Below are 13,802 nucleotides of genomic sequence, written 5' to 3' on the forward strand. Positions count from 1 at the left end.
TGACTTGATGATAGGTTGTCACTGTTAATTAATTTCAGTTGCTATAAACACTGCTAAGCACTTGAGTCCGGGTTGTTTGGCCCTCCGAGAGGTTTCTCCTGCCAGGTTACAAATCGGCAAATGGGTGAATGAAATATATATGACATCAGAGGAACATGACACAGCAAGCACAGAGTTTTATCGGAAAGGGATACAAATCTGGCTGCATTACTGCTCTGAGGCTGCAGGGAAATGCAACCGGCACCGAAGTTCAGTGCTGAGCGAGAAAGGCTGGGGGGGGGGGGCAAATTGTGTCTCCCCAGCAACAACCAGAGCAAAATACATTCTTCAGAACAAAATGATATCCAACACGATTTGGAGGGGTGGGGGTGGGGGGGGGTGGGGGGGGGGGGGGGGGGGGTGAATGTAGAAGAAATGGAGAGACACCCAAAGCATAATATCACCCACATATGGGCACACAGGGGCATACTGCACACAAAAGTCTATCTTCAACAGACAGATTTGTTGATTTGACTCCCTCAGGCTGCTTTTCTCCTCCTGTGGCACGTCTGTCTCCTCTCGTCAGCAACTTATACTCCAAAGATGAGCACGAGAAGAGAAAAGTGGGAAGAAATGTGTGCGCGCACAACATGGCCAACAAAAGAAGGCGTCATTATGCCTGTAATGTAGAGGAACCTTTAGCAGTGTAGATATTTAACAAAGCCCGCCAGCTTATCGTCACACATGAAGCTTCTTTTATTTTCTTGACAAGGCTAAAAAGCATCGCAACTGCAAATTAAAAACTACTTTTGTAAAAAGCAACAACAAAGGGAGTTATAATTAACGGTATAATTCAGTAATCTGCCAAAGAATGAAAAGATGTGAAGGTCAGTTCTTTCTGTAAAAGTAGCGCCTGTTGTTTCAGTTAAGACACACGTGCATACACTACGATCCTGACACAATGTACACACACACACACACACACACACACACATGCAGAAGGAACACGTTACATTCTGATAATATTGCCACACACCCAGGAGCCATATGGTCTTTGTCAGAAGCTCTTGAGTACTTCCCCTCTTTTCTCCCATCGCAGTGCCGCTGCGAGCCAAACAAACTCGTTCCCTACGTCCTGACGACACTCAGCCGAGGGGAATATAGCGACTCAAATTGTTTAGACAATACTTGCAGTGCACTCTCCCCAGTCTCCAGACTGTAAACACAAACCAGCTGTCCCCGGAGTGCGATACTTATTCACTGACGGATCTAACCATAGGCCATCTGGGAGAGAACAAGGCAGCGGCAAACCGGATGAGGAACAAGAGGCCGGCGCCGCATTCACAGACTGTCACAGGCAATTGGGAGTAAACACTGATAGCTGACGTTGTGGCTGTGGATGAAGAGCATTTGCAATGTGTCAGTGTTTGTCCGTCAAACAATACCACTCCTTAGTCCATAAGGAGAGAAAATGACAACTTTCCTGAGACGTACCGCTCTACTGCCACTTAGGATCTTTTATTGCTGTTATCCAGAGTGACTACAGACAGGATTCTGTCAGTGACAGTGACAGCCATTGGAAGTGGGGAGCCATTAGTTAATGGATAGGGGCAGGCAGAGGGGAAACATGACCTCTGAGAATCCGCCTCGCTCTCCGCAGCCGCGTACATCTCCTGCACCCGCTCGTTTCCAACGTAAGATTACAATCAAAGGGGAGCGGACAGGGAGGCGGAGCAGGGGTTCCACCCTAAGCTGTCAATCTCCCCGTCTGACTGAGCTGCGCACATCCCATGATCCACTTCAGAGAGCATGGTGTTGCGATGAACACGTCCGTCACGTTAATGCATTCACGTAATTACCACACGCCATCACATGCCTCTGTGACTGTCACTGGCTTTTCAGGATATGTATCGACGACAAAACTGCATATATTTAGTATGATGAAATATTAATACATGTTGGAGGTGTGTGCTTTAAATAAGTTATCCCAGAAACGTATATTTGAGACCTGAATCTGAAGTGGATTTATCCACTGTCACTTTGTTTTTGTTGTCTATTGTCATTTTTACGAGGAACCCAGCAACATTTTGTTTCGCCAGATGACAAGCGAAAACGCTGAGATTACTTTTCTCATGTGAAATATTGAATTACTTGGAGAAACCATGAGGACGAGGAAGCGAGCCTTTTATAGGGATACAAATCTTGCTTGAAGCAACTGTGGTGACTCTGTCTTTCTACAATGTGGTGCACAATTCAACTAAAATAAAGTACATGCATACATAAACATAATGTAGGCATGCTACATGAAATGTAACATGTAACAGGTATGTATATATGTATATAAATATACAAACATGTACCGTATATGATGATGTGGTTGATGTTTTTACTTTGACAACTGTGTCTTGTGATCCCATGTGTGATGGGCCAAATATTTTTGTGTGACATAAATAAAAAAAACTCTCTGACAGTACAAAAGGAGCAATCAGCGGTGGCGTTTCTGCCTTTCATCGCCATACGCTGTCATGGGTGAGCGGCCATGTGACTGGCTGTGTCGTTGTCTTTCTCTGTGGCTCACTACTTCATCACTGCAGCGTTGTGGCCTAAGCTTAAGTCCTGCAACAAGCCTTTCCTCTAGCAAATGGCAGTGTCCAATTAGTTTATGAATATAATGTATTCCTCTCCCTTACTGAACCTAAAAACAGGTCCACTATCCAATAACCTTTAGAGTACACAGGCTGTGACTTTGTCTTCACCTCAATAAAGCGCTCCATGATTGAATCAAGTGGCTGGGGTCAATAGGACATATGTTCATTTCCCAGGGTCCTCCAGGGTCCCCACAGGCAGAAGGGAATATGCTGAGTGTCTTCTCTGACATTTATTCGATAGGAACTAAGTTATATGCCTTTTCTCCTTTTTCCCCTCATTTCATCTCCTTCACTTTCAGAAAGGGCTACACTCGTCAGTCTGTGTGTGTGTGTGTGCGTGCGTGTGTGTGCGTGTGCACGTGTCTGTGAGCATGTTGTGTGCGCTTACACAGTATTTCAACCCCGTGGTCACGCTTCAGGCACCAGCACATACTACATCTGTCACTGTCTCCGCCACGTCACCTCAATTTTCTGCAAACTAGTTTCACTTCTGTGCCTTGAAGGACAGACACTTCTTCCTCTCTCGCTTCTGTTGCCGTCTGTCTCTGTCACTCCTTTCCTGCTCCCATCACTTCCAGCCTACCAAGCCTGTCTTTTGTCAGCCGTCTCCCCACGTCTCATCCCCCCCCCCCCCCCTCCCCCCTGCTTCGCTTCAATCAAAAAGCCGTTCGAAAAAAATGGATAATACTGTAAATTCATTTGGAATTGAGTTGGGGCTTTTATAAGTAATTAATTTCCGACTGCAGCTTTCACATTTACTTTGTTGATAAAAGATCAAATGACTAATGCTGCAGTCTCTTCCCTGCCTGGGCAGCCGAGACCATGAACTCATCCTATAGATATAATGTGACAAGATATTCGAGACAGCCAATCATGCATATTAACTACACTATTTAACGTTTAATTTTGGGGACAGGTGAAGTGCATAAATGATTCATCGTATTGACTAATGTCATCATATCTACAGCAAAGTGTTGTCTACATGCAAACATTGAATTAGGATTTGTTTAATGAAAACAATTCTTGACTTTAGCGTCATGCGTGCGTCTAAAGACAAAAACTCTTAAGACGTGCTACCAGCTATGTGAGGCTGCTCTTAGGTGCAGACGGGCTTTCAGTTAAATGCAGTGTGCAACAATTTGCAAATAAAGTGTTGACCTGATGACAGTGCTGTATGGAAAGTGAAGGGAGAACTTTAGGGGGAAAAAGTAAAGAAGAAGAAAAAGAAGAAGAAGATTACAATCCATGATTCTGCTCCGTCATTGTGTGAGTGTCATCACACAGTATTATTGCCTGAGTGATTTTGAGTGCCAAACATAACAAGTGAGACATGATGATATTTGGTGTGTGTGTGTGTGTGTGTGTGTGTGTGCATGTGCGCACAGGCTGCTTGTCAAAGCAAATAATTCACGCAAAAGAGCAACCAGCAAATGTCAACTCAAAACCCAGTCATTATTTATAGCCAAAGCAGCATTTAAGCAATGAAAACTCCACACAAAATTAACAACTATTCCATTAACAAGGTCTATTGACTGACCGAGTGTGGCCCGTCCTCCATTTAACACTCCCCAGATTCTCAGTCCTCCCTATAAACTCCCTAACTCAGCAGCATTTGCCAAAGGGGGGTTTGTGTTTTACTATGCCGCCCAAGGGTGACCCATGAATCTGTGTGACCTCTGAAGGATGAAACAGGGAGACATAATTCATCCAGGCAGCTTCAACAAGTCCTCTCTGTGTTCCCCCTCTCTCGACCTTAAACCCGACAGTAAATTTAGTGAACTCCAAGTAATAAACTCTCCCCCTAGAGGGCTGAGCTTCTTAGGGTTAGAGTGCTGATCTAGCATTTCCGCGATACGTTTGACCGTCGCTTTCATTATAATTCAAAAGGTGAAACGGATACTAGAGGGGTACTATTATTCTAAAACCTTTTAGGAAATATCTGGCCTGGAGGCTGAGCCTGGGTAGAGCTCAGAGCAGGGGATCGACAGTAAAAGATAGGGAGCTATGCGGTGTGTGAGGGCATGGCTCTGGTTGTTAACCCTTGTCACCAACACTTCCTTCTTTCAGTGCAGTCTTCACTCCTGGTGTTTACCAGATCCCAGTGTTTTTGGACTTGCAGAACCCGTGTCCTCTGGGATTCACAGACCATCTGTATTTACCCTGTTCTGATGGTCGTAAGCCCTGACCCTTTTGCCCCTTTGTCTGATTCTACCCAAGCTTTATTCCATCGCTCTAACTAACACATATATATATACTGTATATATATATTTATATACACACATACATATGTTTGGCTGCTGCATGCAACCTGACAGATTCCTGCCTCAGACATACTGCAGTGAAAGGCTGTTTAACTGGCAAGACCACACACTTGACACTTACAGCTCTACGATTCAGCGAGTTGACACTGTCACCTGTTATGCACTGAGCACTTGTTTGAACCTGGGGGACTAAAGCAGACACACAGCTGCTGCGCGTCCGACAGGTGGGTCGCATAGTGATCTTCCACCTGTCCCTGCGCCATAAAAATGACCCATATTGGAAGGAGAGTAAGACAAGTAAACAGGCTTTTTTAGATTTACACCTTTCTTGTCAAAGTAGATCAATGCAATGGGTTGAGTGGAAGTAAGAAGACACACAGTGCGAAGTCAATTTAACAAAGACTGTGATACACTTTTATGAAAGTTATTCTTTCTTCAGGATTCTATGAAGGGGATTATCTAAAGGTTATATTGAGGAAATATTTTAAAAAAAAAGCTGCTTACTTTCTTTGAAGATGGATATTAAAACCACCACTATCATCATGCACTTTGACGGATTGTGAAATCAATTAAAATGCTTAAAAGAGCCGAAGCAATTATTATCTGTATATCTGCATCTTGTGCTTGGGTATGAGAGATAGCTTCTTGGTTATTCTTGATCAAAGACTGAGCAATCTGGTACACTTTTGATTCGCCCTGCTGGAATAATGTACATGTGTGTGTTGCGTCGTTTTTGAACATCAAAGCTATAAGCACTTTAACATGTTAACACTAACACATGGGGCAACAGAACTTACTGGCTACTTCCAGGGATGCATTGTGACTGATCGCCTGGCCCAGATAGTTTCGGGCCACACACACATAGCTGCCATCGTCGGGCTTGCTCCGTCGTCCGTGGATGATACGTAGGAAGAAGAGGGACCCGCTGGGCAGCAGCATGCGGTGGGAGCGGGGGTTGTCGCGGTCCGTCTCGACGCGCTCCCCGTCTTTGTACCACTCCACCGTTGGGGTCGGACGGCCCTCGGCCTTACAGTTGAGAGTGGCCGGTTCCCCTTTAGACACAATGAGGTCAGAGGGGTGCTCCACTATGCGGGGAGGGAAGTCTTCCTGGCGAAGACGAGACCCTGGAGATGAAGAAAAGTGCAAAGGTGACATAAGCAAAGAGGAAAATGAGTTCCTGGTATACACTTTACTGCTGCATTGCTGTATAATGCAGTACATGGAACTTACTGTATTTGTCAATTGAACACAAAACACACACCACAAAGATCCATAGTAAAATGGATCAAATAATCCTTCCATGCAATAAAGAGGAGTATTAATTAAAACAGCAGTGGCTCTAAAGAAATTATACAAGTCACGGTATTATAGCTGTGCAAGTGTCTTGTATTAACAATAATCCAGTTTGACAATATAATTACCACACAATCGCATGTCGCTCATAAAATGTTTGGCTTTTCTTTCAGCAGTTGGAATCCCATGAGGCATTGTAAATTAAAAGAAAAAAACAATGCTGACATGTAAAATCCTCGGGAAGTAATATCTTTCAAAACATGTCTCCCCTTAAAACATGTATTTGCAAAGAAATATTTATACGCGGTTCTTGAGACGAGCTTCAAGGCTGAATTATAATAGGATTATGGTGTTATCTATGGCTCCACAGACACAATGCTATAGACAATGTCTGAGTTCTTTTCACCAATTTAAATATTCAGTAGTTTTAAACTTCTGAAACTTGCTCTACCATAGGTAACAATACAGGAAATGTATAAGTCCCCAAATATATTATGATTGTTTCCACAGTACACTTAATAAACATGGTGGAAAATCTCATTTGTGCAGTGTATTTTGAATAGATGCCAGTTCCGATATTCTGAGCAAAAGTGAAAGGACACCCATCCTCACCAGGAGCCATCCCTCTCTGTCCTCCACCCTACTGGAGAATACATTTATGTATGCTTCGTGTTCACCATTTGGAGCCAATTTCACCACAGCCTCGAGTCGTTAAACCGGCCATAGAAATACAAATCAATACCACCAACCATACTCACACTAACAACCACAAAATCACCTCTAATCCCTCATACACTGTTGAGATGTCAGTCATGCTGGTCTTGTCAAAGAAACTGTGTAACAATGAGTCCCTGTGAGGCAGAGGACAAAGCAAACCTCCCTAATGAGATCCAGGTACACAACTCCAATGCCTCTGCACATCTTAAATTCCTTCCATCTCTTTCCAAGCCCCCAACACAGTAAAGCCAGCTCCAACCCTGTCCCAACACACACCCTCAGTCATTTTTCCTCCTTTTTTGTCCCTCCAGTATTGTGCGAATGCTGGATGTGGATTCCACAAAACAGCTACAGGCATCAGCATTTTTCCAGAATCGAGATCAAATTTAAAATCGCCTTTAATTCTAAACTGAAATGCAGAAGCAATTTTGCTAAAAACTGCTTACAACCCAAAACAGAGAGAGAGAGAGAGAGAGAGAGAGAGAGAGAAGGAGGAGACGACAGAAATGTGGCATTAATGTCAACCACTGTTTACTTGTTTTATTGCTGTGGGAACACTTCTTTCATGCCCCTGCAAACACCAGCTTACACAGCCTTCAGCAGGTCACGCTTTAATGTGCCAATGGTCCTGTAAAGCAGATAATCACCACCGTGCAAGACAGTGATGAGCTCCTTCACTCCCGCTGCAACCAATAAATCCCACACAGACAAGTGTTTACCCAGATAGATAACACCTCGCACATTGTGAAATGGGTGAGAATTTGATCCACTGCATAGTGTGATAGATGTTTGGTGTGTTTGCACAAATCTATATTTGCTGTCTTTTCCAAAATCCTATTAAGGAGAAATGTGATAGTATTTAAGAGGTTAGAGTGCAACGTCCTCACTTACACAAAAAGTCAGGAACAGCGTTTGACAAGTGAAAGTGGAAAACTGAAAGGCGCTGACATTTTAATGTTTTGCATTCAAACGCTCCATATTACCTGGATGGTAGCAGTCTGACTAAATGGATGTGGACTGCTGAGATACGCCCTCCCACTGCCTGACTATTCCGATCTTTTTTTTTTTCTTTCCTACCATTTGCTTCCTTGGTCTGCTTTTCCTTTTAATGCTGTCAAGTGGTCGACCTACCTTAAAGGCTACATGCTGATGAATACAAAAAAACTGCCAAAAAGTTGAACTGGACATGCAGGTAATTACCCTTGATAAAATGCTGCTTAGTAACACCTCAGAGCACTATACAAAAAAAGCACCAGCAGGACCTTTCTTTGCCCCGGCACAGTAGAGATGGGTGATACCAAATGTTTCTATTTTGATACTATACCGATGCCTTTTGTCACAGTATTAACGATACGGATGCCGTTCATTCCCTAAATGGGATTGTGATTCTTTTTAAATAATGGCAATTTAAAAAAAAAAAAAAAAAAAATCATTACACTCTCAGGGAATTCACACTTCATATCGGCCATTAATAACACATTTATTACAAAATCAAATATAAGTACAATTAAATTATAAATGTTTGTGCCACTAAGTATATAAAAAAAAGTCCAGTATTTTACAGAAATACAAATAAATAACAGGCCACAGTATCGATTCATATGTTCCTATGTCAGGGTGCAAATACAGCTTGAAGTTCTGTAAAGATAACACTATTGGTTGTGACAAAATGTGAGTTATGTCAGCAAAAATGAAAGTTATCTTTGTAAACAGGGGATCACTTAAGTTTTTAGGATTCATCCTCTGGGGATCAATATCTGCACCACATTGGTGGGCCAACCGAGCCACATTTTGGGGATTTTATTTTTAGTACTGTGAGCAATTCAGTCAATTTGGTGAACAGATCTCTTCAACAGCACAAAGCCAGGTTGAGACCAAGATGTTGCCTGAATGAAAAAAAATACCTTTCACTTATACTGCAGATACAGTTCTGAATCATTTCAAAAATGAGGAAAATAATCTTAAACCACATAAAAAGCAATATGTATGGCTCTCTAAACCAAAAAAGAATAGAAAGGCTAAACCACCCATGTAGCTTCGCACAAAAATAGGCGTAAACATTTAATTTAAGTACAATTTTACACACAGTCTTCACATTTAAACCTGTAACCGAACAATATAAACACGGTGGCCATTGTGGCCTTCTGTCACACATGCTGCCTACGTTTCCTAATTGTGTTGGGCTGATGCCTAAGGGTCCATGCAGCTCCCTAAGCTCCCTGGCATTACAGAAAAGGCAATATCAGCCCACCACAAGTGGGCCCCCAGAAGACCGGGCTTTATCTGCAAAGGGCCAGCCGCCAGCACACAATCAGTATGCAAAAACATGCCCGCAGATGCACAATGGAGTACATACGTACACACCAAAGGTCATTTGTAGCACCTGTGCCCCTACAAATATGTATTTTACTGTCAGTCATCCCAGAGGCAGTTCTGTTGTCTTGAAGATCTAGAGAGAGAGGAACAACCATGAAAGAGAAAGGAGCATGTCTGTGTAGTTTTGTCTCAGTCTGTGAGAAAGGAGGTGGGTACAGAGTCTGTGTTTCTTACTACTGTGAGTCTCTCTCTCTCGAGAATTAACTAAAATGAACAGAAAGAAAAACGTAGAAAGCCCTAGTATGGTGGAATAACAAGCTAGGTATTTTGTGTTTTATTCCAGTAGGTTTGGTGAATAAGTGAGTAAAAAAAAGAAGGCATGAGGGGATACATTAGAGGGGGAAAGGAGAGGTGATAAAGGGGTATGGTAGGGGATTTGAAACAACAAATCATGCAATCTGAGAATCTAATAACTGAATGTGACAAATGAGTGTAATTTAGGGCGACGTTGGTGGTCTTGGATCGACCTACCCCAGTGTCATTTACAGTACAGTACTGTATGTGTTTAGAGTGCATGAAAGGAGGCTACTATGACTGTTTGGAACCAAACCAAAGAAATATACAGTGAAAATATCAAATATCACAATCAAATTAGGTTGGTGTACTGAGGTCACACTCGCTGTCAGCTCAGCATGAAAAATGATCCTTTCTAAAGGTATATACACACACACACACACATACACGTTGCTGTAGCATCATTTGGAGACTAGTTTTCACTCTCGGACTCAAAAGCCTCAAAATTCACATCTTGAAGAATGTGCACAAGTGGCTGTTGAGTGGTTTTCCCAAATAAATAAGTATAAGAGAAGCGGCGAGCGACATTTATCAATGCAAAATGCTGTGGACTGCCACCCTTTGGTGCTGCTGACTTCTGTGTGACACAATCGGCCTGCTCAGTGACTCTGAAACCAAGCCTACCAGAGCCACAGTGGGGGAAATGGTAAAGCTCCGCCCGAGGTACTGTGGGATTACCTGTGCTCGAGTGCCACTGTGAGAGAGTAGCAGTCAGGCACAGGCCGATTTTGTGGGGAGGCTTAAGAGTGTGCAGTAAGTGGAACAGCTTGTTAAGGAAATCCCTTTTGTTTCAGTCTGTAAAAGTCATTTAGTTTTCTGTTTCGTGACCCGGATCAGCCCACACTTTTAATGGTGAGACAGAGATTTCCAGAAGCTTCCGAGTTCAAAGCAGTAGCTATACTCTTGTAAGTCAAATTACACCACACGTTTGAACAGACAGCGATCCAAGGCCAGATGAACAAGGGAGATATCAAGACCCAAACTAAGATTTAGAGGCTTACAGAGCAGAACCGACAAGCTACACAGAGAAACAAAAGACCACCATAGCGCGCCAAAGAGCACTGCAGTGAAATCCTCAACTGAATTAAGTAAACTACCAACGTTCTTTTATGTTTGGTTAGCAGTCAAAAATCAATAATGTCATTTAGAATTAGAACGGCCAGCAAGATGTTGGCACTTTTCCACCTTTGTCCTGACATACAATGAGAGCACACAATGACACAAAAGAAAGTGGGTCGAGAGTGACTTTATATTGCAGAATGAATCATGTGTCTGAATGCTGTCAGCATTTCCATCCTGAAATACACTTCACAGACCCAGACTAGACAGCCTTCTGACTCTGTGGAACTTAACTCGCAGCAGCAAAGTATTAGTGTGACAAGCGGGTGATATTATGCAAGTGTTGTGCATCACTGCACCACCTTTGGTATTTTAAGCACATCTGATTATACAGAAATGTCAGCAAAACATCCAACAAATCCTCCCTTCTAAGGCCAAGTTCTGATTAATGTGGATTGGGCCCTACATCAAAGGGGCTACGAGGGAGACCAGAGACCTGTTTTATAACACTGAGCAGAGTCTATAATAAAAGGCTAAACACACACTCGCAAAAAAGCACAAAAGATGAAACGATAGTAATACTTATTTTAAAAACCACCCGCATGCTAACGAAAAATGTTCTCAACATTGAAGCAAAATTAGCTGGAAATAATGAGCATACAAAGCTCCCCGCGGCTAACTTTAACAAATTAGGAAATAGTGTTACTTAAAGGCAGAGCAGGTGTCAGGGGTTCAGGTGTGCATTTGGTGTGCATTCGCTGATTGGCATCAGCTGATTGCAAAATGCTTCACAAGGATTGGCTCATTCAAAGCTGTGTGGCTCGTCACATCCAATCGTATTCGTGCAGGGCGGACAGTATAACCTTACACTTATCACTGCTCTCCAATGATTGTGCTGAAACCCGTTTGCTGCAGAGGCACCCTCCGCCACGCCAACCACCTTATTAGGCAAGGCAAGGCAAGTGTATTTGTATAGCACATTTCAACAACAAGGTAATTCAAAGTGCTTCACATAAAACCGTTAAAAGCATGAAAACAATAAGGCAAAAGAAAAGGAGATTTAAAAACAATTAAGAACATTCATTGAAACATTAAACACAGTCATTGTGTGGTATTTCAAGATTTAACGTCCGCGCATTTGTTTATTAAGGGGGGTTTGCTGTCTCAGCACAATGTCCACTGTGAATATATTCATATTAACCAGCTTGCAATTAAATAAATTCATTGGAAAAGTTATAATACACAGATCAAAAAATGAAAAACTGCACAATGGCTTTTGTTGCTACGAAGGTTGAGCATAGATGGTCTACTGTTCTGGTGGTCATAACCATTTAAACAGAGGTTTTAATGAAAAACACATCATGCCTCTCGGAATTTGAGTATAAATCCTCATAAAAAGATCACGTTTTATATTTCTACATTTAAAATAAATAGTTCAACAATTTTGGAAACACAGCTATTTGCTTTCTTGCAGAGAGTCAGATGAGAAGCATAACACCACTCGCATGTCTCATGTATGTTAAATATGAAGCTGGAGCCAGGAGACAGTTAGTTTAGCTTAGCGGTGGTCCAGCACATAACCCCCCATAACACAACAACTTGTTATTTATACACTTCAGTTTTTGTACGGATTAATGGTGAGAGATGTTATTTTAACGTTTTCACAGAGTAGCGGTTTCCCCATTTCCAGTCTTTGTACTTAGTTAGCGTCTGCTGGCTTTTGCTTCATTTTTTTTTTATTGTAAAGAGAGAGAGTGATATCTATCTTCTCGTTTAACTCTCGCCATGAAAGCGCATGAGCATATTTTCCCTAACATTGGGTTATTTCTTTAACACAGAAAAAAAAAATGGACTCATTGGGAAATAAACCATTTGTGTTGCTCATCCCTTGGAGAGACATATTCCAAACCTACGCGCACACTCATTCATTTGTAAAGTAAAACACAGGGAACCAAAAAAATGCCAGACATTCTTTCTCAGGCTGTATAAACTACAATTAAGTGGAACAGTTGAACACTGTCATTCACTCAAGTATGTAGGGGAAGGAATGTGAGTGTGCTTCTATGTCTGTGTGTGGCAAGGAAAAGGTGTCTGCAACCACACTTTCTCTTAGATTGCGCTGATGCATTTGATCTCATTAAATTGCATTTATAAAGGGGATTTTAATCACATGGAAGTTTTGAAAAACTTTAATTACAACACTACGAGGTTCTTTCTTCTTAACAACACAATGCACAATGACGCAGTCTGCAGAGAGGAGAGTCAAGGTCGTGGACATGATAACACCTCCCAACTGCAGCACCCAGATGTTCAGGGGAAGATACCAACTGAGTGGGAAAGCACCGGGAATGTGCTTGCAAGCTTAACACACGAGTGGCTTAAGATTTCAAATTAAAAGAAAGAACTAAATCAACTAACGACTGTTTTCAATAGCAATTCATCTGTAAAACATGTTTTAGGATGAATCCATTAATCGTTATCTATAAAATGTCAGAAAATAGTGAAAAATGGCGTTTTCAATTTACCAAAGCCCAAAATAATGTCTTCCAATTTGTCCAAGCAACATTCCAAAAACCAAAAGATTTAATTTTTTCAATTACATTAAACAGAGGACAGCAGCAAACCCTCATATTTTGAAAAGCCTAAACAGTAACTGTTTAGCAGTTTTCCCTAAACAATACAAAAAAACCTCAAAGGATTAATACATTATGCAAATCGTTGACAATTATCTATCTCTCGATTGAATAATTGATATTAAGCGTTTACATTAAATTACTTTATGAAGCTCGTTCTTTGAGAATTGTCTGCAAATATTTATGTTCATTTATGATTTCATGAAGTCGGTCTAATTGTTTTCCTTTTGTTTTGTTTTTTTACTGCGCACTAATATAATCGTGTGAAAAGAAAATCTACTTTGTGTTGTCAGCTGTTAAATGCTGGCTGGGAAGGTAACAAGCAGTCAATTCCCCGGGGAAGATTCAAAGCAGAACATTGCTGGTACAAGATAAACATCTGAGCCAACTAGGTCACCAGGACACTTTAACTGGAGAATAAATCCATCAGGCTGTCAATGACGCACCGGCTGTGGTCTCAGTTTGTTTTTCAAACCAAAAACAAACTTTTTCATCCTTGAAATGTTTTGATTTGCTCAAACTTGCCTTGAAACTGACTTGCT

At 41.8% G+C, this 13,802-nt stretch overlaps 1 protein-coding gene across 1 annotated transcript in view; it reads right to left on the minus strand.

The window, feature by feature from the left end:
• LOC306705557 (roundabout homolog 1-like) overlaps window positions 1-13,802 on the minus strand; it is a gene marked incomplete at its 5' end in the record, with an annotated part of 75,898 nt that overhangs the window by 45,119 nt on the left and 16,977 nt on the right. Inside the window, one exon of the mRNA XM_079172336.1 lies at window positions 5,686-6,012. Coding sequence (XP_079028462.1) covers window positions 5,686-6,012 — 327 coding nt within the window. The remainder of the gene's footprint in view (window positions 1-5,685; window positions 6,013-13,802) is intronic.

This window comes from Pholis gunnellus, assembly GCF_910591455.1.
Source record: "Pholis gunnellus genome assembly, chromosome: 13".
Classification (NCBI taxonomy): Eukaryota; Metazoa; Chordata; class Actinopteri; order Perciformes; family Pholidae; genus Pholis; species Pholis gunnellus.